This window comes from Cynocephalus volans, chromosome 10, assembly GCF_027409185.1.
Source record: "Cynocephalus volans isolate mCynVol1 chromosome 10, mCynVol1.pri, whole genome shotgun sequence".
NCBI classification, from domain to species: domain Eukaryota; kingdom Metazoa; phylum Chordata; class Mammalia; order Dermoptera; family Cynocephalidae; genus Cynocephalus; species Cynocephalus volans.
The window spans coordinates 59,281,456-59,305,720 of record NC_084469.1 but is presented as its reverse complement, the minus strand read 5'-3'; the positions used below and the strand labels follow the sequence as shown (position 1 = coordinate 59,305,720).

At 55.1% G+C, this 24,265-nt stretch overlaps 1 protein-coding gene across 1 annotated transcript; it reads left to right on the top strand.

Annotated features, from left to right (window-relative positions):
- The first annotated feature begins 4,594 nt into the window (after positions 1 to 4,594).
- On the top strand, positions 4,595 to 23,920 carry ATP1A3 (ATPase Na+/K+ transporting subunit alpha 3). The gene is made up of 23 exons (XM_063109491.1): positions 4,595 to 4,724; positions 9,401 to 9,487; positions 9,597 to 9,656; positions 9,810 to 10,013; positions 11,237 to 11,350; positions 11,466 to 11,600; positions 12,139 to 12,256; positions 12,380 to 12,648; positions 13,803 to 14,001; positions 14,079 to 14,188; positions 14,271 to 14,405; positions 15,998 to 16,190; positions 16,679 to 16,854; positions 16,944 to 17,080; positions 17,677 to 17,827; positions 17,983 to 18,151; positions 20,883 to 21,037; positions 21,114 to 21,237; positions 21,817 to 21,962; positions 22,374 to 22,504; positions 22,995 to 23,096; positions 23,477 to 23,568; positions 23,892 to 23,920. The coding sequence occupies exons 1-23, from the start codon at positions 4,719 to 4,721 to the stop codon at positions 23,918 to 23,920; spliced, it is 3,042 nt and encodes a 1,013-aa protein (XP_062965561.1). The 5' UTR covers positions 4,595 to 4,718.
- Positions 23,921 to 24,265: the final 345 nt, after the last annotated feature.

The window sequence follows — 24,265 nt, the reverse complement described above, 5'->3', positions numbered from 1 at the left end:
CCACGGGCGGGGCCGGACGGGCGCTCGGACTGACCGCAGGGACGAGGCCGGCCCCAGGCCCCGGCCGCCCAGCTTCCCCAGCGGGCGGGAACAAGACTTGTGTCCCGGCGCTCTTGCAAGACTTGTGCTCCAGACGCCGCGATTTTGCCTTTGGTTCCCAGCCAAGTCCGAGGCCGGGCTCCGGAGCTTCCCTGCGCCACCTAGTGGATTCGCGAGAGGGTGCCGCGGGCGCCCGCACTCCGCCCCCCGCTGCGGGCAAGAGCAGCGCAGGAACCGAAGACTCCAGGGGCCGGGGACTGCAGGGGCCGTTCCTGGGAGCAGAAAGCAGTCCGCGGGAGCACCCCATCCTGGGACTGCGCAGGGCCCCCAAGACTTGACGCAGCCCTCCACACTTTTGGAGGTGGGGGGCCTCTGGACAGATGGGGGTCCCCGGGCGCCCCTCCACTCTTTCTCTCTTTTTTGGGGGGAGAAACCTCGGAATTTCTATGAGACCCCCCCCAGGGAGGGGGTCAGTTGTGCCCCCGTCTTTCCCTCTGCCACATCTCAGTCCCTGTTGGAATAAAAAAAGAACAAAACCCCAAAACTGGGGATACCGGTTCTCATTTCCTGGGCGTGAGGGCATTGGAGGCTTGCAGCCCTGGGGAGTCTGTTGAGAACCACAGCCTGGGTGGTCACTTCCACGCCCTGCCCACAGCCAGCAGGTCAACGCAGGTCCCAGCAGCTGGCCCCTCTTCACTGACCTTCTCTCAGGACAGAGGGAGGCTGCAACAGAGACCCTGAGACAGATGGAGAGAGATACAGGGATCTGGAGAGGCGGAGACACCGGAAACGGAGACACAGAAAGACAGAAAACAGATGGGGCTGGGGGAGGGGAGGGCCAGTGGGCTGTTCAGTGTGGAGGTGCCTGGGATGGCGCCTTTGGTGGCGAGTGTGTGCCTGGGCCAGGGAGACTTTGTGATTGTGTGAATGTGTGTACATCACGAGGCCATCTTCAGCTGTCTGGGGCTGACCCTGTGTTTCTGCTGAAACTGTACCTTCCCAGCCCCCGAAAGACGAAGTGAGGAATCCCAGTGGGGAAGGGGAGATGAGGGGGAGGGAGAGGCTGCAGAGCTGGTTGAACAGGGAGAAGGGTGGGTCCGCCTTTTGTCCCCGCCCTCCTCCACCCCGCTGGAGGATTCTGTGGAAACTGCAGCTGAGAAAGGACGAGTGAAGGTCACACCGCGAGAGCCAAAACGAGGCCGAGTGGAAAGGGGAGAGATGGAAGGGTGGGGAGGGAGAAAGAGATGGCGTGGGGGCGGGACAGAGACAGCAGGAGAAGAGACAGAGATGGGGCGAGTCAGTGACGGGGGCAGAGTGAGAGTTCTGTGGAGAGAGTTACAGGCAAAGAAGGAGAGATACTGTGAGGAGGTGAGAGAAGGGTGCGATAAAACTAGAGAAGGAGGAGAGGGGCAAGGCAGAGATGGAGCAGGGAGGGTAAGAGACACGCGGGGTTGGGGTGAGGCTCAGGAAGCCACAGAAAACTAAATGGGGATCCGAGGGAACCGGAGCGGTGAGGAAAGCCAGACGGAGAGGGTCCCAGAGTGGGGAGGGGAGGGGCTGGGTCCGCCCCTCGAGCCGCGGCCTGGAGCTCGGGAGCTGTCCGTTCAGCACCAGGCCGGGCTGGCCTAGTGCGCCGCAGCGCCCCGTCTCTCCCCTCCAGGGCCTGCCTACCTTCCGCAGTCCCTGCGGAGGCGGGCCACAGCCCCGAGAGTTGCTTCACACAGCGTCCCCAGTCTCCACCCGGCCCCTTCAGTGTCTCGGACATTTGCTGCTTGTGTGCCCCTCAGGGATAGGTGCGGGGCCAGCACCAGTGTTTCTCTGTTGTCTCCAGGTCTCTTTTACAGACTAATCAATGTCTCTGCCCTCGGGCCAGATTCTGTTTGTCTAGTTGACTAGAATATGATTGCAGACATTTCTGGTCTCTTCCTCTCTCTGTCCCAATACCAGGAAACTGAGCTCCCCTGGGGTCTCTCCCCGTTTCTGAGTCCCCCTCTCCCACCAAGTTTCTGCTCTGAGTTGCTCCACAGTCTTTATCTTGGAGTCTCCCTAGTTTGTCAAACCTGTCTCTGTCTGGCTGTTTAGGTCCCTGTGTCTCTGTATCACCTTCACTGAGTAGTTCTGTTGCTCTGTCTCCATCTGTTTTTCCTTTTCCGTCTTTGCCAGTCTTTGTCTTTTTCAGTCTGTCTGTATCTGTCTTTGGTTCTGGATTCTGTTTCTCCTCTTATGTCTCTCCTTCCATCTCTCACTCCTAGCTCTGTCCCCCTTTATTCCTGTGACCTTCCTAAGTCTTCCCCCCACCCCCACTTACGCAGAGCCTTGAGCTGGGAGCACGATGCACAGTCATCAGTCTCACCAGCCTTGTGTGTGAGGAGGTAGTGCATTAGGGGGACATGATCCTGTCTGGGGTGAGATGTGGGGGGCCCAAGGCCTCCTCCAGCCCAGCTAGAGAGCAGGAAGAGAGAAAGCTAGAATCTCCTGAGATTCAGACCTCCCCCACTTCTCCAGGCTTCTCTGTCTCCCCAGTCCCATCCTCATGGTCCAGGCCCATAACTCCAGGCCAAAGTGTCTGGAGAGGGAAGAGCTGATATGTTGACAAGCTCTCCCTCCCCAGGGAAGGGGGCAGAGTTGGGAAGGGTGGCTGGGGGCAATGAATCTGGGGTAAAAGATATGTCTCCTCCCCCTTTCCCAGTCTCCATGGCAACAGTCCTGTCTGCAGGCCCAGCCTCCTTGCTGCAGAGTCAGCCTCTCTGTTGCCATGGCAACAAGGGACAGTGGGAGGGATAGGGACTGGGTGCTGGGGGATGCCTCCATCCCTCCTTCTACTCTCTGTCACTGTCCATGTCCATCTCCCTGTGGCCTTGAATCTCTGTCTCTTTCTGTCTCTGTCTCTGTTTCTGTGCCTCATTCTGGCCTTCAGCCTTTCACACATTTCCCTGACTAGGTCCTTAACCTTCACCCACTCACCCCCCTACACCATGCTCACTCCCTGTTCCTTGCCCGTGTCCCCCGTACCTTCACTTCCACATGTGGAGAGGGTACCCACATTCTGAGAAAGCTACAGGGTCAATCTCTCCCTCTCTCTCTCCCCCCGCTCCATTCTACCACCTCCAGGGAGAGTCTGGGGTGTTCCTCACAGGGCAAAGTGGTATTGGGGTGGGGGTGAGGGGCCCTGGCTCCTCAGGCTCCAGTGGGATGGTTGATGGGGTGTTATGTGCAGGTGGCAGACCTGGGTGTGGGTGCCAGCTGTGCGTCTGTGTGTGTGCACACACATACAGTTTTTTGTGGGGGTGTGATGCATGGGTGGGTGTGTTGGGCTGTGTTTGAAGGTGCAACAAAGATATAAGTGAAAGTGCTGCAAAATGTGATGTGTGTATGTGTGGGAGGTGTGTGTGCACCTTTTTGTCTGTCATTCACAGCTAGCAACGATTTGGCGGTTTTGCACTGTGGGCCTTTGCTCATGCCCAGACACCCTGGGAAGGAGCATGTGTGATGATGTGTGTGATGTTGTGTGACCATGCAATGGTGTCCACAAAGGCTCATGTTGTGTTTCTGGAGGCAATGTGAGGCCTGTGCATGTGTGACAGTGCTGAGTGAAGGTGTGTGGTGTTCATGGTTGCACAGTTACTGTGTGAGATGGTACAGGGTTAGGTGTGGTGGAGTCTGGGATGTAGTGTTCTGAGGTGTGTTAGTCTACATGGCACTTTATGACTGTGATTGTGTTTCTTTTGTGGTGTGATGGGTGTGTGCTGTCTGTGCGTTTCATTCCTACATGTTTATGAGTCTCTGGGATTGCGTGATGGGGTCGTGTTGTGTGTATGAGGGCAAAAAACTGGTGTGTGATGGAACGTGATTGTGATCCTGTGGTGGTGTGTGTGTGTCCCAGGAGATGATCGTGTAACTGCGATGCTGGGCAGTGCAGTCCTCTGGCTATGCTGTGTCTCCTGTGTAACCTGTGTGGTTGTGTCTCATTGGATAGCTCAGCCATTGGGGGGGCACACATTGAGGGGTGTCTCAGGGCTTCTCTCCCCCATAGCAGCCCTCCTCAACTTGAGGGTCTTCTTTGCTCTCCTGCGTTCCCCTCCTGCAGCACCCTCCTTCTAACCGGCACTCCACACAGTCCCCAGGGGCCCTCCCGGCACACTTAGGAGGGGGGTTGCTCTGGGCTCTCTGCCTTATTGCGGCGGTTCATTGGGCTTCCCCCTACCCGGTGTCCACCTCCCCCTCTGCACGCCCCCCTCCTGGTGGCACGCCCCCACAATGAGGGGATTCCGGTGCTCTCCTTCCCTCAGCACCCTCTCCTTAGAGGCCCCACCCCATATTGAGGCGGTCTCCAGCTTCCCCGTTGCGGGGGGTCTCCGGGATCCGCCCCCGCAGCGCTCCCCTTCTCAGCGGCGCCGCCACTCTGCGGAGACCAGGGAGGAGGACAGCTGCAGTGCCGGGGGCGGGGCGCGGGCAGCCGTCAGCGCACCTGCGCCGCTGATTGGCCAGCGCCGCCCCCCCCGCGGGCGCGGGCATATGAGGAGGCGGAGGCGGCGGCCGCCGCAGCCTCTGTGCGGTGGGACTAACCGACCGACGGACGCACGCCCGGACCTAGGCGCGGGCGCTGCAGAGGCCCCCAGCCCGAGCCCGCGCCTGAGCCCGCCCCGCCCGCCCGCCGGTCTCCCCGTGGAGCTGCCAAGATGGGGGTAGGTGCTGGACCGGCCGGGAGCTGCGTGTGTGTGTGACATTGTGGGTCCAGTGACATTGGGTGTGTGCGGGGGGGGCGGAGGCTCCAGGACCCCTGAGCTCTGGGGCTGGGTCTTCAGGACCCCGTGAGCAGCTGGTCGGTCCGGTCCGTGGGGTTGTGTGGCTGTTGTGTGCTCGCGGGGCCGCCCGGTTCGGCCGGGGTCTGTGGAGCACGTTAGCATGGCTTTGTGTGCCGAGATCCGCGGGGGCGTGGATCGGCCCTTAGATCTCTGCCTGACCTTGTGCGGTCGCATGTGTGCGGTCGCCTGTGTGCAATCGCATGTGTGCGTATGTGAGGTCCGGGCTCCGTCAGGCTCTGGCAGCACCGTCTGCCTGTGATTGCATGGCCCCGGTGGTGTGTGAAAGCCTGCAGCCGTGTCTGGGTGTGTCTGAGAGCTTGTGTCAATGTGTCACTGTGTGGAACCCCCCGTGCTTCCCTGGCCAGGTGGGGATAGGTCCAGGCTATGCGATAGACACCAGATGACCTCTCTTTCTCCTTCCAGGCCTGGGTGGGGGGGCTCTGCATTGCGCTGCGGCCTGGGGCTGCTGGGTGTGTGTATAGCCCCTAATCTGGGGGAGCAGACATGGGGGGAGGAGGGGGAGGAGCAGGAGAGTGATGGTGAGGAGACTGAGTGCCTGGCTAAGAGTGTATGTGTACAAATGTGTGGTGGGGGAGCATGCATGACTGGTATGCCCTTGCCTCCGTGTCCGTGTGTCCTTGTCTGTCTGTGAGTCTCTCCAGCAGATGCCGCCTTCTTCCCTGGCTGACCGCCTGACCCCTGCTGCAGCCCTGGATTCCTCCCTGTGTGTCTGGGGTGGGGCTGTGGGAAAGGGGAGTGAGGGTATGAGGTGGGTAGGATGGGGTGGTTGGATGAAGAGAGAGGGTTGGGGTGGAAGAGGCTAATGGGAAGGGAATATGAGGCATGGGGAGAAAGATGGCGGATGGGCCTAGGGATGGAGGCGGGGGATGGGACTGCAGAACTGTGGGTTAGGGTGGGTGAGGGGGGATGAGGAAGAGAATTGGGTGTGGGGGGGACTAAGGGAGAGAAAGGGAGGCGGGAGCCAGGGATGGCTTTCAGGTAAGTGGAATGGAGGGAGGGGAAGTCATGGGCAGGTTGGGGGAGAGGACAGAGGCTAAATGCCTTAGAGAAGGGAGGGGAGGGGGTCTTAGGAAAAGAAGTGGGGACAGGAAGAGAAGAGAAGGTGGTTTAGAACAAGGGAGGGAGATCTAGAGAGGCAGAGACACATGGAAAGACAGAAATGGGCAGAGTCAGAGACAGGGAGAGATGCTCTGAAAGAGACAGAGAGAGACATAGACATAAAGATGAAGAGACAGAGACGGGCAGAGACATGGAGACATAGAGACATATGTGAGACATAGACATGGAGAGACATTGAGAGAGACAGAATGAGGAACTGAGGCTGAGATGAAGAGACACAAGGGCAGATGTTCCCTATCCAGAGACAACCAAAGTCAGCCTGAATGATGGAAAAAGGAGGCAGAGGGCAAAAGGGGAAGTCAAGGGAGAGATGCTCAGAGATGACAGCTGCAGGTACCCTGAGCTGGGGACGGAGAGGCAGGTGAAGGTGCAGATGCTGTGTGAGCTGCTGTGGGCGTCAGGGAGAGGCAGACAGCATGGAAAATGGCAAGGAGCTGCAGAGGCGGGCTGTACCGAGACAGGCATGTCCCCCACCCTCTGAGGTGCTCCCGCCCCGCAGCGCGCCCATCTGGGCCTCCAGCTTTGACTGGGAAAGCCTCAGCTCCCCACTCCACCAGATGGAAGCCTGTCCCCAAGGGAGTCTGGTCATGGCAAGGGCAAACAGAAGCCAAGGCTTGCTTGCCAGGGACCTGGGTGACCCAACCCCTCCTACCTTAGACCCAGGGGTCCAGGCCGCCAGCCCCCTCCTCCCTCAGACACAGGAGTAAGGGACCCCAGCCCCTCCTTTCTCAACCCAGGGTTCCAGGTTCTCAGCCTCCCTCATTCCTCAGACCCAAGAGTCCAGGCCACCAGCTCCTTCTCCCTCAGACCCAAAAGTCCAGTCCCCAGAACCTCCTCCCTCAAACCCAGGAGTTCCAGCCCCCAGCCCTCTCCTCCCTCAGACCCAGAAGTTCAGTTCCCAATCCCCTTCTCCCTTAGACTCAGGAGATCCAGCCCTCAGCTCCTTCCTCCCTCAGACTCAGGTCCCCAGCTCCCCCCATCTGTCAGGATCTAGGAGCACAGGCCCTGCCCTTAGCTCTCATAGGGACCCAGCTTTCCCTAAGGTTTCAGGGACTAGCAGCTGATTTTCTCCCCAACTCCTGTCAGACCCTCATCTTTCCCATCTCCTGCTTCCCTGCTCACTTTTCTACGTTGACCCCATGACTTTATATCTCCACATCTCTCCATCCATGAGTGTACCCCGTCTGCAGAAGCTGAGACTCTCCCACTGGCATCAGAGGGCAGAGGTGGAAGAGTGGCCTCCGTGTCCCCCAAGCCTCTGTGCCTCTGAGTCTGAGACGCAGCACTGCTGCAGGGCTGGCCTGGGGCCAGGTCTCTTTCCCACCACCTGCACCCCTCCTTGAGGCTCCCAAGCCTCCAAGCTGCAGCCCCTCCCTGCACCCCAGGACTCAGCCTCCAGGTCTGGGGGCAGACAGCAGGCAGCTCAGGCCCTTTACAAGGTCACGAGGAGATTAGCACTGAGCCTCGCTGAGCCTCGGATCCCTGCTTGGCTCTGGGCCCGCAGGATCTGTCAGCGGTGTCTGCAAGCACCCGGCCGAGCCCCGCCCTCCTGCGAGCCTCAGACACTGCCCTCCCCATCTGCCCAGGCCCCTAGCTAGAACTTTAGTTACCTCCCCTCACACCACGTTCAGTTCCAGCCACGTCTGGGGCTTCCACCTTTTGCTCTGCACCTCAAATCCCACTCACTCCTCCTCTGTCCTGCAGAGACCTGACTGTGCCCACCCCTACTCAGGACCATCTGTGACTCCTACCAACCCCCAGGAGAAAAGCCAGGGCCCACATCTTGTCGGTCAAGGCCTCAGGACTGGCTGCATGTCAGCCAGGACACCATCCCTGTGCAGAGCAGGCTGCTTTCCGCCCATGCGTTTGTCCCAGCTGTGACCAGCAACTGGAGGGCCGTTCCTTCTTCCTTTATGCCAAGTCTGTGGGATTTCCCAAGACTTGCTAGATCCTTTGAGAGACAGAGATTAGGACATCCATGAGGCTGGACAGAGGCCCAGGAAAATAGAACTGGAGCAAGAAGACAGTGAGAGTGACAAACAGGGAGATCTGGAGCTGGAAGGGTGGAGATACCAAGGTGAACCCAGACAGAGAGCCAGACACAGAGATAGAAAGATTCCAGAATGAGACAGATAGAGAGACAGACAGACAGACATAGAAAGGAAGGACTTAGAGAGAGACAATGAGAGAGAGAGACAGAGATAGAGGGAAAGGTCCCAGAGAGAGACAGTGAGATGAGATAGAGATAGACACAGAGACAGGCAGAACCCAGAGAGAGACAGTGAGAGAGAGAGAGAGACAAAGAGAGAGACAGACACAGAGATAGAGGGAGGTTCCAGAGTGTGATAGTGAGAGAGACAGAGACAGAGACAGTAAGAGAGAGACAGACAGAGATAGAGATGCTGATCCCAGAGAGAGACAGTACGAGAGAGAGACAAGGTGAAACAGAAGAGAGGCAGGTAGGGAGAAACACACCGAGCATCACAGAGAAGGAGACAGCTTAAGAGATGAAGATAAAGACAACAACAGCGAAACAGAACAGAGAAAGACACAGAGATAGAAAACACTGATCTTAGCGACAGTCTGAAATCTCAATAGTCACCTATTTGGAGAGAAGTAGGAACTCAGAGAGAACCCAGAGAGACAAAACCTCAGCCAGACTCAGGGAGACAGAGTCAAGAGATGGAGACAGACATTGTGGGGGACAGAGAGACATAAAGAACCAGAGATCAGAGAGAGACAAAGTTGCAGAGATATCCAGAGACAGACATAGAGATAAAGACAGAGAGAACATAAAGTGATGAGAGAGAGAGATATCAAGGGAGAGAAAAAGTCTTGGAGAGACAGAGATACAGAGATGGAGAGATAGAGAGATAAAAGAGACAGAAAGGCACAGGGACTTGGAGAGACAGATCAAGAAAGACAGATGGATAAAGAGATTGTGAGAGATAAAGACAGAGACAGACCTAGCAAGAGACAGACACACAGGAAGGTTGGACAGGCCCAGGAAGAGGGAGAAAGAGTCAGGAGACACACAGAGACAAAAAGACACATAGAGGTGGAAAGGGAGGCCACAGAGATGGACACAGAAGCAGAGAGACATAGGGATGCCATCAGAAGCCAGAAAGCGACCCTCCAAGACAGAGACCCAGAGATACATGGAGCCAGAGACAGTGAAGCTAATTGGAACAGACAAGACTCACGGGTCCTTAGCAACACCTGGAGCCTGAAGGGAAATTCAGCTCAGCCAGAGACACTGGGCAGAGACAGACTGAGACCTCCAGAGATAGCCCCCAGCCAGAGGTGCAGAGACACAGCCAGGATGAGAGCAGGGCACGGAGGGCCGGTGTCCCCCCGTAATCCCTTCTCGCCCGCAGTCCGGTCGCTCTGACAGCTACCGTGTCGCCACCTCGCAGGACAAGAAAGATGACAAGGGCTCACCCAAAAAGAGCAAGGGCAAGGAGCGCCGGGACCTGGATGACCTCAAGAAAGAGGTGGCTATGGTAAGTCCCACCCTCTGCACCCCCAAACCCTCCCAGAGCAGCCTCACCCTGCCCTGCCCCTGGCGGGCCTTGGCACTCACCTGCCTCCCCCAAAACTGCTGTTCCTCAGACAGAGCACAAGATGTCAGTGGAAGAGGTCTGCCGGAAGTACAACACGGACTGTGTGCAGGTGTGGCCAGCTAGGGCGAGGGCTGGGGGCCTGGACCCCTGGGTCTGAGGGAGGAGGGGCTGGGGGCTGGGACTCCTGGGTTCCTGGGGTGCTGGTGAAAGGTTGGGATGCCAGGGCTGCTTGGAGGATTCTGTGAAGTCCTCTGTCTCCTAGGGTCTTACACACAGCAAAGCCCAGGAGATCCTGGCCCGGGATGGGCCTAATGCGCTCACACCACCGCCTACCACCCCAGAGTGGGTCAAGTTCTGTCGTCAGCTCTTTGGGGGCTTCTCCATCCTGCTGTGGATTGGAGCTATCCTCTGCTTCCTGGCCTACGGCATCCAGGCAGGCACTGAGGACGACCCCTCTCGTGACAACGTGAGTGCCATCCACACCGTCCTGTGCAAGACCGTGCACATTTAAGGACATGCACACATACCCACTTCTCCCTGTACCTTTAGACTTTTCAAAGCCCACTTTCCCCTTTTTTATCATTTAACTTTCACAATCACCCAGTGAGAGAACCAGATCAAGGTATGAGGAAAACTGAGGCTCAGAAGGGCCAAGTAACTTGTCCAAGGTCACGCAGCAAGACGAATGAGCTGGGGCTCTGTCCCGAGCCTGAGTGGCCTCAGTGGCCTTGGAAACAGACTCCACCAGGTGGTCATGGCCTGACAGACACCCAGAAAGTGAGTGTGCTCATGTAGAGCCCCACCCATATGTCAGGTCCCACCCACCCACCATGGGGGACACATGGGGGACATGGTTCCAACAGACCCATCCTTATGAACACAGACCCACAGCCCGGCTACATAGAGACCTGCGCATGTGTACACACACACACACACACAGAGTCAACCCAGACGGTCACAGTAGGACATAGATTCAGACATGGCCACCTGTTCAGACACACGGGTACAGACACACAGACACAGACTCTTAGATGTAGACTGATAGACAGTGGGACTCAAACACACACTGACCAACACACACAGAGTTGCAGGTATAACCTGGTGACAGAGAGACGTGAGAATCAAGCACAGATATTATTCTCAGAAATTAAAATCTAGACAGACATACCCAGAGTCTCAGATATGAGCAGACCAATGGAGAGAGAGAGAGAGAGATGGATGGAGGGACAGACATCCACATATAGAGAATCAAACAGTTTCATAAATGTAAAGCCAGGCATGCAGACAGTCAGACAGACACAAAGACCTAAACACAGACAGACACATAGACAGACAATAGCATGTACCCCAATTCTTTAACACAGGCAGGAAGACAGACAGACACACACACAAAATTGAGAGATTGAGACTCAAACGCACCCATGTAGAGAAAGGGGGACTCAAACATGGATAGACACATAGACAAACAGACAAGAGACACAGACACACAAACTCACAAAGACTCAGACACTCAGACCCTCAAATAGACACAACCCTGGGTCAGACACACAAATGCAGAACTGCATTGACCTGAAGTTCTCTTCCCAGATTCCACAAAACTCAGCCAGGGGCTGCTGGGGAGTGGTTCCAGGCAGCCTGTAACCCTATGTGACCCCGCGTGGCCTGGTGTCTCCTCGTATCTCCCTGCAGCTGTACCTGGGCATTGTGCTGGCGGCTGTAGTGATCATCACTGGCTGCTTCTCCTACTACCAGGAGGCCAAGAGCTCCAAGATCATGGAGTCCTTCAAAAACATGGTGCCCCAGGTGAGGGTTGCCAGGAAGGGGACAGATGGGAATAGATCAGTGGGCAGGGGGTCGTGCCAAGTGACACACAGGCAGAAGGAGTCCAGGAAGTGATTCTTTTCCATCCCATCCCCAGCAAGCCCTGGTGATCCGAGAAGGCGAGAAGATGCAGGTGAATGCAGAGGAGGTGGTGGTCGGGGACCTGGTGGAGATCAAGGGTGGAGACAGAGTCCCGGCCGACCTGCGTATTATCTCAGCCCATGGATGCAAGGTGGGCCTATGACCCGGGTCCCAGCTCTACCCTCACCCAGGCAGCCCACGAGTCCAGCCCCTCCTCCCTCAGAATCAGGGGTCCAGGCCCCCAGCCCCTCCCCACTCAGACCCAAGAGTCCAGAGTCCTAGGCCCTCTTCCCTCAGATACAGGAGTCCAGGTCCCCAACCTCCTCTTCCCTCAGACTCAGGGGTGCAGGCCCCCAGCGTCACTTCACTCAGTCCTAGGAGTCCAGCCTCCTCCTCCCTCAGACCCAGGAGTCCTCGCCCCCAGCCCCCTCTCTCACCCAGGAGTCAAGAGTCAAGGCTACCTACCCCCACCCTTCATAGACCCTCAGGTACCTTAGATGTGGGCAAGCAGCCCTGTACCCTCCCTATCTTCAAGATTCCAGACTTCCAGAAACCGCTTGTCTACCTGGCTCCCAGGCTTCTAGCGGTGACCTCCAGAGACACAGGCTTCAGCTCCAGTTTCCCCTGGACAAATGCCCTCTGACCCTAGCCCCCAGGCTAAGTCCTCTCTCTGTTGTACCCATCCGCAGGTGGACAACTCCTCCCTGACCGGTGAATCTGAGCCCCAGACTCGCTCTCCCGACTGCACACATGACAACCCGTTGGAGACTCGGAATATCACCTTCTTTTCTACCAACTGCGTGGAAGGTGAGGCGGGGCATGGTGGGGACACCCGGGTGGGGCAGACGGAGGGATGCGCCTCAGGAAGTCGGATCCCTGGAACCTCCCTGAGCCCCACTCCACCTAGGCCTAACCTCTCTGGCCCCACAGGTACGGCTCGGGGCGTGGTGGTGGCCACGGGTGACCGCACTGTCATGGGCCGCATTGCCACCCTGGCTTCAGGGCTAGAGGTGGGCAAGACACCCATCGCCATTGAGATCGAGCACTTCATCCAGCTCATCACCGGCGTGGCTGTCTTTCTGGGCGTCTCCTTCTTCATCCTCTCCCTCATTCTCGGATATACCTGGCTTGAGGCTGTCATCTTCCTCATTGGTATCATCGTGGCCAATGTCCCAGAGGGCCTGCTGGCCACTGTCACAGTAAGGCCCAGACTCGGGTCTGAGGGAGGAGGGGACTGGGAGCCTGGTCCCCTGGGTCTAAGGGAGGAGGTGCTGGGGATCAAGCTTGCAGTGTTCTTAGAAAGGATAACTCGGGTACTGGGGGCCTAGCCTCATGGATCTTGAATAAGGAGTGGCCTGGAACTCAGCAGTCCTCCTTAACAAAGTAAACAAACAAAAATCTTGAGAAACACTGCAAGAACTAAAGGGCTGAAGAATCCTATCACTTTTTAAGTTAACTTACAAAATTAAGAAGTACACATTTATGGTAAAAGTTGAAGAATATGTCAAGTTAAAAAATAAATTAATAGCCCCCCTCCCACTGTCCAGCCATCAGTCTCACCCCAGAAGTGCGTTCTCTGCACTGTCCCCCAAGGGCTGTAGACATATTGATTAAATGTTTTCAAGGTACATAGAAGGAGCCATCCTAGGAATGCCATTCTGCTCCATGATTTTTTGACTTAATACATTGTGTGGTTTGCCATATTAGCATATGCAAAGTCACCCTATGTCAAAAGCTTTTTATTGGCATGTAATATACTTACAAAGGTTGCACATATGGCAGATAGTCTGAACACACCCAAGCCAGCTGCACCTGGGTCGAGTTCCCTGGAAGCCCCCTCAAGACCTCACTAAGCCCCTACCCCCCAACTCAAGGGTAATCCCTAAACTGGCTTCTAACAGCATAGATTAACTTTGCCTGTTTTCAAACTTCTTATCAATAAAATGATTCAGTATAAGCTCTTATTTCTGGCTCTTTTTTGCTAAACATATTGTTTTTGAATTTCATCCATGTGGTTGCAGGCAGCAATAATTTATTCTTTTTCATTGATGTATAGTATTCCATTGTTTACTCCACAATCTGTTTATCCTTTCTGTTGTTAGTGGACATTTGAGTTGTTTTCTGTTTTGAGCTATTATAATCCCGGTTGTGAACATTCTAGAACATGTCTTTGGGGCACATCTAAATCATTTCTGCTGGTCTATACCTGGGAGTAGCATTGCTGGGTGATACCCCATCCTTTTCTAGGTCCCCCAGGATTCTTTTTGGGCTGGGAAGTTGACACTCACGTTTCTCATCCAGCCCTGCTGCCCAGCTTCTACCTGTAATTTGCCTGCCCTTGCTCATCTTCCAGGTGTGTCTGACGCTGACTGCCAAGCGCATGGCTCGGAAGAACTGCCTGGTGAAGAACCTGGAGGCTGTGGAGACCCTGGGCTCCACATCCACCATCTGCTCGGACAAGACGGGGACCCTCACCCAGAACCGCATGACAGTTGCCCACATGTGGTTTGACAACCAGATCCATGAGGCTGACACCACTGAGGATCAGTCAGGTGAGCAGAGGCTCTGGAGGGGGACCATGGGGGCCCAGCCCCAGGGAGCCCCTGGCCCTGACACAGGCCTTCTTCAGGGACCTCATTCGACAAGAGCTCGCACACCTGGGTGGCCCTGTCCCACATTGCTGGACTCTGCAATCGTGCTGTCTTCAAGGGCGGCCAGGACAACATCCCTGTGCTCAAGGTGGGTCCAGCTGCCGGCCTCCCTGGGCCCCGCCTGTGTCCAGCCCTCTGTATTCCTGCTCTGACGGTCTTCTCTCCTCCAGAGGGATGTGGCTGGGGATGCCTCTGAGTCTGCCCTGCTCAAGTGTATCGAGTTGTCCTCTGGCTCCGTGAAGCTGATGCGCGAACGCAACAAGAAAGTAGCTGAGATTCCCTTCAACTCCACCAATAAATACCAGGTACTCTGGGCTCTCCAGGAGAGCTGTCCCTTATCTCAGTTTCTCTATGATGCTTGGAAAGTGATTGCCTCTGTCCCGCTGCCCTCCTGCTTTGGGCAAGTTACTCATCTTCTCAGAGCCTCAGTTTCTCATCTGTAAAATGGGCATGATAATACCCAGCCAGTGAGGAGAGGAATGGGCAAGAGAACCCAGGAGTAAGAGTGTGATCTCTGCTGGAGCAAGAGGCAGAGGAGAAAAGATCTTCCTACGGCAAAGTGTGGGAATCAGCAGAAACTTCCGTGAGGCAGAGCAACAGTTTTCATTCATTTAACAAATATTTTTTTGAGCAGCCACCACGTGTTAGGCCCAGTTTTAGGTGCTGGGGATACACACAGTAGTGAGCAAATCAGTGAAGTCCCTCTGCTCTGGAACTCACACTCTGGTGCCAGAAGATAGACAATAACAAGGGCATTAGAATACATGTAGTAGTGTGTGTCTGGTCATCTCGCTGAGGGAGGGAGTCCTGCAGGTGTCTGGGGGAAGGGCATCCAGGCAGCTGCATGGCGTGTGCAAAGGTCCTGAGGCAGGAGTGTGTTGACTTGTCTGAACAACAGCCAGGCAGCCAGTGTGTGGAGCAGTGAGCTGGGGTGGGGTGGGGAGGTGCGGGCAGTGGGTGCCAGGCCAGATCCCAGGCCTCGAGTGCCGTGGAGAGGACTTGGCTGTGATGCTGAGGGGGAAATAAGCCACGAAAGGAGAGACAGGACTTGACATCACATTTAAAACATAACTTTATTGAGATAATAATTAACATGAGATATTATTCACATACCATAGATCATCTACTTAAAGTGTATAATTCAATAGTTTTAGTAAATTCCCAGATATGCACAACCATCTACATAGTCAATTTCAGAGCACTTTCGTCACCTCAGAAAGAAACCTCGCACCCCTTAGCTATCACCCACCCCCTCTTCCTCCACACTCCCAGCCCTAAGCAACTACTAACCTACTTCCCAACTCTATGGATTTGCCTGTTCTGGACATTTCATAAAAATGGAATTATACAACGTGGGCTTGGTGTCTGGCTTTTCTCACTTAGCGTGATGTTTTCAAGTCCATCTAAGTTGTAACGTGTGTCAGAGCTTCATTCCTTTTTATGGCTGAAGAATATTCCATTGTATAGTATTCCACATTTTGTTTATACATTCATCCGTTGATGGACATTTGGGTTGTTTCCACCTTTTGGCTACCATGAATAATGCTGTTGTGAACATTCCTGTACATGTTTTTGTGTGAACATATGTTTGCATTTCTCTTGAGTCTGTACTGGGAAATTGTTGGGTCATATGATAACTATGTTTAACCTTTTGGGAAACTGCCAGATTATTTTCCAAAGTGGCTGCACCATTTTCCATTGAGTCATGTTTTTTAAAGGATCCTCCCTGCTGCCATGGGGAGAGGGATTTGGGCAGCAACCTCTGGGGGACCCCTGGCTGTGGTCTGTCCTATTTCCACAGCTCTGGGCAGGGGCGGGACGGTCCTCTTCCCCAGTGGGGTGCAGCCATCCTCCAGGTCCCCATGTGGCTCAGGCATGCCCACCCTCTGCTCTGTAGCTCTCCATCCATGAGACTGAGGACCCCAATGACAACCGATACCTGCTGGTGATGAAGGGTGCTCCTGAGCGTATCCTGGACCGCTGCTCCACCATCCTGCTGCAGGGCAAGGAGCAGCCGCTGGACGAGGAGATGAAGGAGGCCTTCCAGAACGCCTACCTAGAGCTTGGTGGCCTGGGAGAGCGTGTGCTTGGTGAGTGCCATGGGTGGGGTGGTGGCTGGGCAAGCTCTGGGGGCCCCTCAGGGGCAAGGAGGGGTGTGACACTGCCTGGCGCCTGGCTCAGAACAGGGCCTCCCAGAATGCAGGGCAAATGAATGAATGGAAGAGAGGAGAAGGCATCCTTAGGAAATGAATGGTGACTATCTGGCTGACTGATGGAGAATTTTTTAAAAAAATTAATTACTTCATTTTTTAAAAAGATGACCAGCAAGGGGATCTTAACCCTCGACTTGGTGTTGTCAGCACCACGCTCTCCCAAGTGAGCTAACCGGCCATCCCTATATAGGGATCCGAACCCGTGGCTCTGGTGTTACCAGCACCACACTCTCCCAAGTGAGCCAGGGCTGGCCCCTGATGAGGACTTTAAATGCTGGGGATCCAGACAGCTAGGAGCTGTGGGTGGAGGCACGGAGGTCCCCAGGCTGAAGCCCTCACACCCCCCTCCCCATCCCTGCCACCAGGTTTCTGCCATTACTACCTGCCCGAGGAGCAGTTCCCCAAGGGCTTTGCCTTCGACTGCGACGATGTGAACTTCACCACGGAGAATCTCTGCTTTGTGGGCCTCATGTCCATGATCGACCCTCCCCGGGCGGCCGTCCCTGATGCGGTGGGCAAGTGCCGCAGTGCAGGCATCAAGGTATGGCTTGGGGCAGCCTGGGAGGCAGGGCCAGTGCCACAGGGGCTGGCAGGGGAGGCTGAACCATCCCTAAAAAACAATGTCCACAGGTCATCATGGTCACAGGCGATCACCCCATCACGGCAAAGGCCATTGCCAAGGGTGTGGGCATCATCTCCGAGGGCAATGAGACTGTGGAGGACATCGCCGCTCGGCTCAACATTCCCGTCAGCCAGGTCAACCCCAGGTGAGCTGCCCACCAGCTCTGGGCCCTGGAGACCCATTGTCTGCCTCCACCAGCCTCCCTCTGGACTGCCCATCTCTCTTCCTTTCTGGGACCTCTCTGTTCACTCAGCCCCTGGTCCTGCTTCTCTTCCGTGGGTGAGGATGGGCAGCCTGGTGTTGTAGCCATAGGGTTTAGCAAGCTATGGCTTCACATCCCAGCTTTGCTACCCACGAGCTGCGTGAACTGGGAAGTCATTTAGCTTTTCTGAGCCTCAGTTTCCTCCTCTCTAAAAGAAGCCACTCATAATTCTCAGAGGATTCAATAAAACCCCATATTTCTTTGTGTCTCTCTCCTCTGTTTTGTTTTTCTGACTTCCTCAGCTTTCCCATCCTCATGCCTATCTCCATATCTGTCTCTTTCCTGTTTTTCTCTATGTTCCTCTAAATCCAGTCTCAAAGTCCTTCCTGAGGTCTGCCTTCCCTCCCTCCTGCTGCAGACCCAGTCCTTGGCTACACTGTCTGTTCGTCTGGCCCATTTGTCACTCCGTCCATCAGGCATCCTTACACCAATCCTCACACACCCTGACACTGGCCATCTGCTCTCTCTGCTCTTCCCAGGGATGCCAAGGCCTGTGTGATCCATGGCACTGACCTCAAGGACTTCACCTCCGAGCAGATTGATGAGATCCTGCACAATCACACCGAGATCGTCTTCGCCCGCACATCCCCGCAGCAGAAGCTCATCATCGTGGAGGGCTGTCAGAGGCAGGTGGGCTCAGGCTGAGGTCCAGCAGAGGAGGGGGTGGGGGTCTCGCTCCTGGGTCCCTACTGAGGAAGGGGTTGGGGCTGGGATTCCTGGGTCTGAGGGAGGTGGGGACTGGGGGCCTGGCCTCTGGGTGACATCCTTACCCTCTCTCCCTCCAGGGAGCTATTGTGGCTGTGACTGGGGATGGTGTGAATGACTCTCCCGCTCTGAAGAAGGCTGACATTGGTGTGGCCATGGGCATAGCTGGCTCTGACGTCTCCAAGCAGGCAGCGGACATGATTCTGTTGGATGACAACTTTGCCTCCATCGTCACGGGTGTTGAGGAGGGTGAGTTGGTCAGGGGTGGCCCTGGACATGGGTCACTGCAGAGGGTCTGAGAAGGGCCAGAGGAACAGGCCAAGGCTACAGCAGGACACATAGCAGAGACCACAGAACCCACAGGGCCCTGGTGGAGCTTGAGATTGTCTTTTTTGGTCTTCCTCCCCTCTGGGCGGGGAGCTCCCTGAGGGCAGGGCTGGTCTGATGGATTTCTGGGTCCCCGCATTGTCCAGCACAGGACTCATCTGGTGGGTGAGGCATACTTTCAAAAGCATTGAAAAAAAGATAGAAAGAACAAAATATAAAAATAAAACAAATAAATAAGCTAAAAGCATTTAAAAAATCCTGATTAGTGCAACTATGAGGAAACAAATGATCCTGGGGGGAGGCTCCTCACCAGCCTGGGCTGGAGGGGTCCAGGAACTGAACTGCCCAGAGTGGACAGGGAGGGCTGAGCTGGAATATTCACATAGAGAAGTGCCAGGGACGGTCAGGAGCCTGCTGTGAGGCTGGAGCCAGTATCAGAGGTGGGGACAGCGGCAGGGCCCATAGGCACCCCCTCCTGACAGGACTTGGGTGCAGATGTGGCCACACAAGAGGCTGGCTCACATTTAATTTCATTCTGCTCATCAGAGTAACTCATGATAATTATAAAACATGCAGAAAAGCATTAAGGAAAAAATTGGAATCACCCATAACCTCACCATCCAGAAATCGTTGCTGTTCACGTTTTGGCTCATTTTCTCCCAATTTCTCTCTCCCATTTGAAATGTCACTGGTGTAAAAAATAGCTGATGGACAAAGAGAATTCAAACAGTTAAGCTGAGCCCAAAGTGACAAATGTCCTTAGCTCTTGTTTCCCATGTCCTGGAGGAAACCCTGGTTAACACTTTCTTTTCCCCCAGGACATCTTCTATGCATGTACAAGGCACACACTCACGGATACAGGCACCCACTGCTTCCAAACACTGGCTGGGCTCTTGCCTTGTGTGTCATGCCCTGCCGGTGGCTAGGGGTGCATCTGTGAGCAGAGCAGACAGGGTTCCCCACTGTCATGGGGCTGGAGAGACAGTTAACAAACACATAATTACACAGTGTGCTATGTGCTAAGAAGAAAGCAATCAGGGTGCTGTGATAGATCATAACAGGAGTCCTACCTAGGTAGGGTGGACAGGAAAACCTCTCTGAAGTGGGAAAAAAAAAGGTTTAACTTCCATTAGAGGAAATTCCAGATACACCTCCAAGTAGAGTGAATGACATCGTGAACACCCACATGCCGTTGCCCACCCGGCTCCAACGGGGACTGATCTTGTTTCCTCCCTTCCCCTGCCACACACGCTGGATTAAATGAAGCACATTTAAGTCATCATTTCACCATAAGTATTTTAGGATGAGAAACAACTAGTTTGTGGAGAGCAGTGCATTGCAGGGGAAGAGAATAGCAGGTGGGGACATCCAGGGATCTTGTTACACAAAGGTGATCGGAGCTTTTTTGTTTTTCATGATTTTTGCTCATGGCTTCTCAGCACAAGCGGGGAGGTGGAGGGTGGGGCTGGTTGGGTTAATCTTTAGTTTTAGTTTAGTTTTTTTTTTTTTTTTTACTTTGTACACACTGTACTGATTGAATTGTTATTGAGATATAATATACATACACTGAATTGGGCAGCTCCATGAATTTTTACACACATACACACCCATGCAACCTCAGATCCCAGTCAAGATAGAGAACATTGCCAGGCCCCCATTCAGTTTTTGTCTGATCACCTCCCAGTCTGTATCCCCCTCCCAGAAATAACAACTATTCTGACTTTTAGTACCATAGATTAGTGTTGAACCTCATCTAAATGGAATCATTTACAGTGTGGATGCTTTGTGTCTGGCTTTTTCACTTAATCTGACACCCGGGATTCAGCCATGGGGTTGAGTGTATCAGGAGCTGATCCTTTTCCTTGCCTGATTATACCCCATTCATGGATGTACCACAGTTTACTCGTTCACTCACCTGTTGACAGGCATTGGGTTGGCTCTGGCTTTGGCTACTATGAACAAGCCATGGTGAATATTCACGTACTTACTTTTTGGTAGACATAAGCACTCGTTTCTCTTGGGTATAAACCTGGGAGTGTGTCTTGTGCTACTATAACAGAATACCTGAGACTGGGTAATTTATAAAGAACAGAGATTTATTTCTTACAGTTCTGGAGGCTGGGAGTCCAAGGTCAAGGGGTAGCATCTGGCGAGGGCCTTCTTGCTGCACCATCCCAAGACGGAAGGGCAAAGAGGGCAAGAGAGAGTGAGAGAGGGACAGCTTGCTTTTTTTTTTACAAACCCACTCTTGAGATAATGAAACTACTCCTATGACAGTGACATGAATCCATTCATAAGAGCAGATTCCTCTTGACCTAATCACCTCTTAAAGATCCCACCACTGGATGCTGTGGCATTGGGGATTAAGTTTTCAACACATGCTTTTTAGGGGACAAGTTCAAACCATAGCAGAGTAGGATTACTGGGTCAATAAGGTCGGGGTTGTTTAACTCTAATAGAAACTGCTAAACAGGCTTCCAAAGTGGCTGTATTTCAAGAACGGTTGAACAGGGATGATGTGGTCAGATGTCTGTGTGGAAAGGTGGGTTGGTGAGGGGTGGATTAGAAAGGACACATGGACTGGGTAGGGAGGGCTGGAGGGCTAGGGCTCCCTAGCAGGGGTGCCTGAGCTCTGGGCCTGCTCCTGTCACAGGCCGCCTGATCTTTGACAATCTGAAGAAGTCCATCGCCTACACCCTGACCAGCAACATCCCTGAAATCACACCCTTCTTGCTGTTCATCATGGCCAACATCCCGCTGCCCCTGGGCACCATCACCATCCTCTGTATTGATCTAGGCACTGACATGGTGAGCCCTAGCAGCCACCCTTGGGCCTGGGAGGGTGGATTCCTCCCTCCTCGGCTCACTGGCCTCTCCTGTCCAGGTCCCCGCCATCTCGTTGGCCTATGAGGCTGCTGAGAGCGATATCATGAAGCGACAGCCCAGGAACCCGCGGACAGACAAACTGGTCAATGAGAGGCTCATCAGCATGGCGTACGGGCAGATCGGTGAGGGGCTGGGGACCCTGCCTGGATGACAGCTAAATGCCCACAGCAGGTGCTCAGAGCCTTTGTGTGGGCTGAGTGGAGGAGAAATGGGACAAGACCCACCTGTGAGCTCTCCGAGGGCAGGGCCTGAGCGCCTCCCTCTCTGCTGCTAGAGGTGATGTGCAGAGCCCCAGAGGTGCGGGGCCCCTGCACAGGCGGAGAATTTGTGGCAGTGGTCAGAGGCCTGGAGAGGTCACCCCTGTGTAGGGGAGGCCTTCAGAGTCAAGCCTGGGGGTCCTCCAGGATTTTGCACTATTCAGCTGGCCTGGGTCAGGTAGGAGAGGGCCTTCAGGTTCCATCTGGGAGAGCCCCATCCTGGAACCCCCTGAACCAGGTGGGTCATCTTGGGGGTTCATCACCGGGTAGGGCCCTCAGTTTGCTCCCTGGGAGCCTGTCTCCAGATGACACGGCTTGGGCAAGAGGATTGAGGTGGTCCACACTCCTCCCCATGGAGGTCTCCAGGGGCCTCTGAGGCACACTGGGCTGGCTGCCGCCCCCCCGCTGAGCCTCTTTTCTGCTCCCTTCCCCTCCTGCCCCCAGGAATGATCCAGGCTCTGGGTGGCTTCTTCTCCTACTTTGTGATCCTGGCAGAAAATGGCTTCTTGCCTAGCAACCTGGTGGGCATCCGGCTGAATTGGGACGACCGCACCGTCAATGACCTGGAGGACAGTTATGGGCAGCAGTGGGTGAGTGGGGACCCTCAAGTCAGCATCCCTGCTCATCATAAGAGCCCAGCGCCAGTCAGGCCGCTTCCTACAATGGCCCAATGGCAGCATCAACACCCTTGCTGGGCACGTGTCCCAGCTGCCCTCCTGTCCTACTGCCCAAGCTCTTGGCCCCTCCAGGCCTTCTCCCAATCTCTGTCTCTTCAAAGCCTGGCTGCTGTCTATCCACCTCAGGAGGCCCCTGGGGTCCCTGGTAGATGACTAAGATCACCACTAACCTTTCTCCCTCCTCGTGCGTCTCCTGACTTTTCCCTCGGGGCTCTGAGTCTGCAGAGGGGAGATGCATCTGAGGCCCTAGGGACCCCATGCAGGGTGGGGCTAAGGCTGTGGCCACACCAGCTGATGTGCGGCACGTTCCCCTCACTCTCGCAGACATACGAGCAGAGGAAGGTGGTGGAGTTCACTTGCCACACGGCCTTCTTCGTGAGCATCGTGGTTGTCCAGTGGGCCGACCTGATCATCTGCAAGACCCGGAGGAACTCGGTCTTCCAGCAGGGCATGAAGTGAGGCCACTGTGGCAGCCCTGTCTGTGTTCTGTCCGTGTGTCTGTCTGTCCCTCCCCTTGTGCTCTGTGTTTCTGTTTTTTCCTCTGAGCTGATTTTCTCTCAAGGGTCATGTGCATCCTGGATTCTCAGTCTGTCTCTATCTATGTGTGTGTGGGGGGGGGAGAGTGCGGGGAGGGTGCCCGTGGGTCCCTCTCCAGATCAGATCTGCCTTTATATCACTGCCTCTGTCTCTCTCTGTCTCTCTGTCCCACCATCTCTCTCCATCCATCTCTGTCTCTCTGTGTCTGTGTCAGGGGCTTCCTGCTGTCTCTGTCTCTATCCCCAGGTTTCTGCCTCTCTGTCTTGCTGTCTCTGTGTCTGTCCCTCTCCGTCTGCCTTTTGGTGTGTCTCTGGGTGTCTGAATTTGGCCTCTCTCTGTCCCTGTGGTGTGGGGTTCCTGGTGGTTGGGGGCCCTCTGGTTCCAGCCCTGCCTTGCTTGTGTCTCCAGGAACAAGATCCTGATCTTTGGGTTGTTTGAGGAGACGGCCCTTGCTGCCTTCCTGTCCTACTGCCCCGGCATGGACGTGGCCCTCCGCATGTACCCTCTCAAGTGAGTGCCCCTGGCCACCCACAAGATCCCCACTCACCCACTCTAGCACCTTTCATGAAGTCTTTCCTTGGGACATACTCATGGGATGGCCCATGCTGAAGCCCCAGGCCTCAGCTGTGAGTCTTAGGTCCCACCTCTCCTGGTGTCTCTCTGGACACCCCCATTCTGTGTCCCCCACTGCAGACCCTCTCCCCATGAGACACCCTTACAGAGGGTCACTCTGTAGGCCACAGGCCCTAGCCAGGGCTCAGGGCACCCCTCACCTGCGGGCATGAAGGATCACAGGAGACGGACTCCCTAGTGTAACCCCTCCTGTCCCCTGGCCTGTGTCCCCCATCAGTGCCCTACACTCATACCCTCCTGCTCTCCCACCCCTGCAGGCCCAGCTGGTGGTTCTGTGCCTTCCCCTACAGTTTCCTCATCTTCGTGTACGACGAAATCCGCAAACTCATCCTGCGCAGGAACCCCGGGGGTGAGGGGGCTCAGCGGGTACTGGGGGGAGGCAGGGAGACGCGTCGTGGGGGGCTTGCTGCTGCTGACTTGGCTGTCTGTGTTTCCCCTCGCCATCGCCCTTCTGGATGTCTCTCCCTGTCCTCTCTAACTCTTTTCTCTCTTCCTGCCTCTCGGGGTCTCCTCCTCTCTCTCTCCACACATCTGTTTGTCCCTGTGGTTTCTTGGCCACTGTTTCCTTCTGTGCTGCTGTCTCTGTCTCTTTCTCTCTCTGCCAATGCTTCTCTCTTTGTCTCTCTCCATCTCTTAGTCTGTCTCTGTTTCTTTTTTTCTTTGTCTCTCCAGGTTGGGTGGAGAAAGAAACCTACTACTGACCTCAACCCCACCACATCGCCCATCTCCCAAGCCCGGGACAGCCCCCTCCAGCACCCCCCATTTTGTATTCTGGGGGACAGGGCCCTCTCTCCCCAAGGCCCCATCTCGGCCCCCATCCCCTCAGTTATCTCCTGCCTCCTTGCCTCTCTCCACACTCTGGCTGGCTTCTCTCCCTGGCTCCTAGCCCCTGGCCCCTGCCTCTCTCCTCTCTCTCTTTTCTGTGTCTGTTTCTCTCTCTCTCCTCACCCCTCCATCCCTCCCTGGGCTCTTTTTTTACTCCCCCTTATGCCCCGGCTGATGCCATCTCTGGTTCTGGACAATTATCAAATATATCAGAGGGGAGA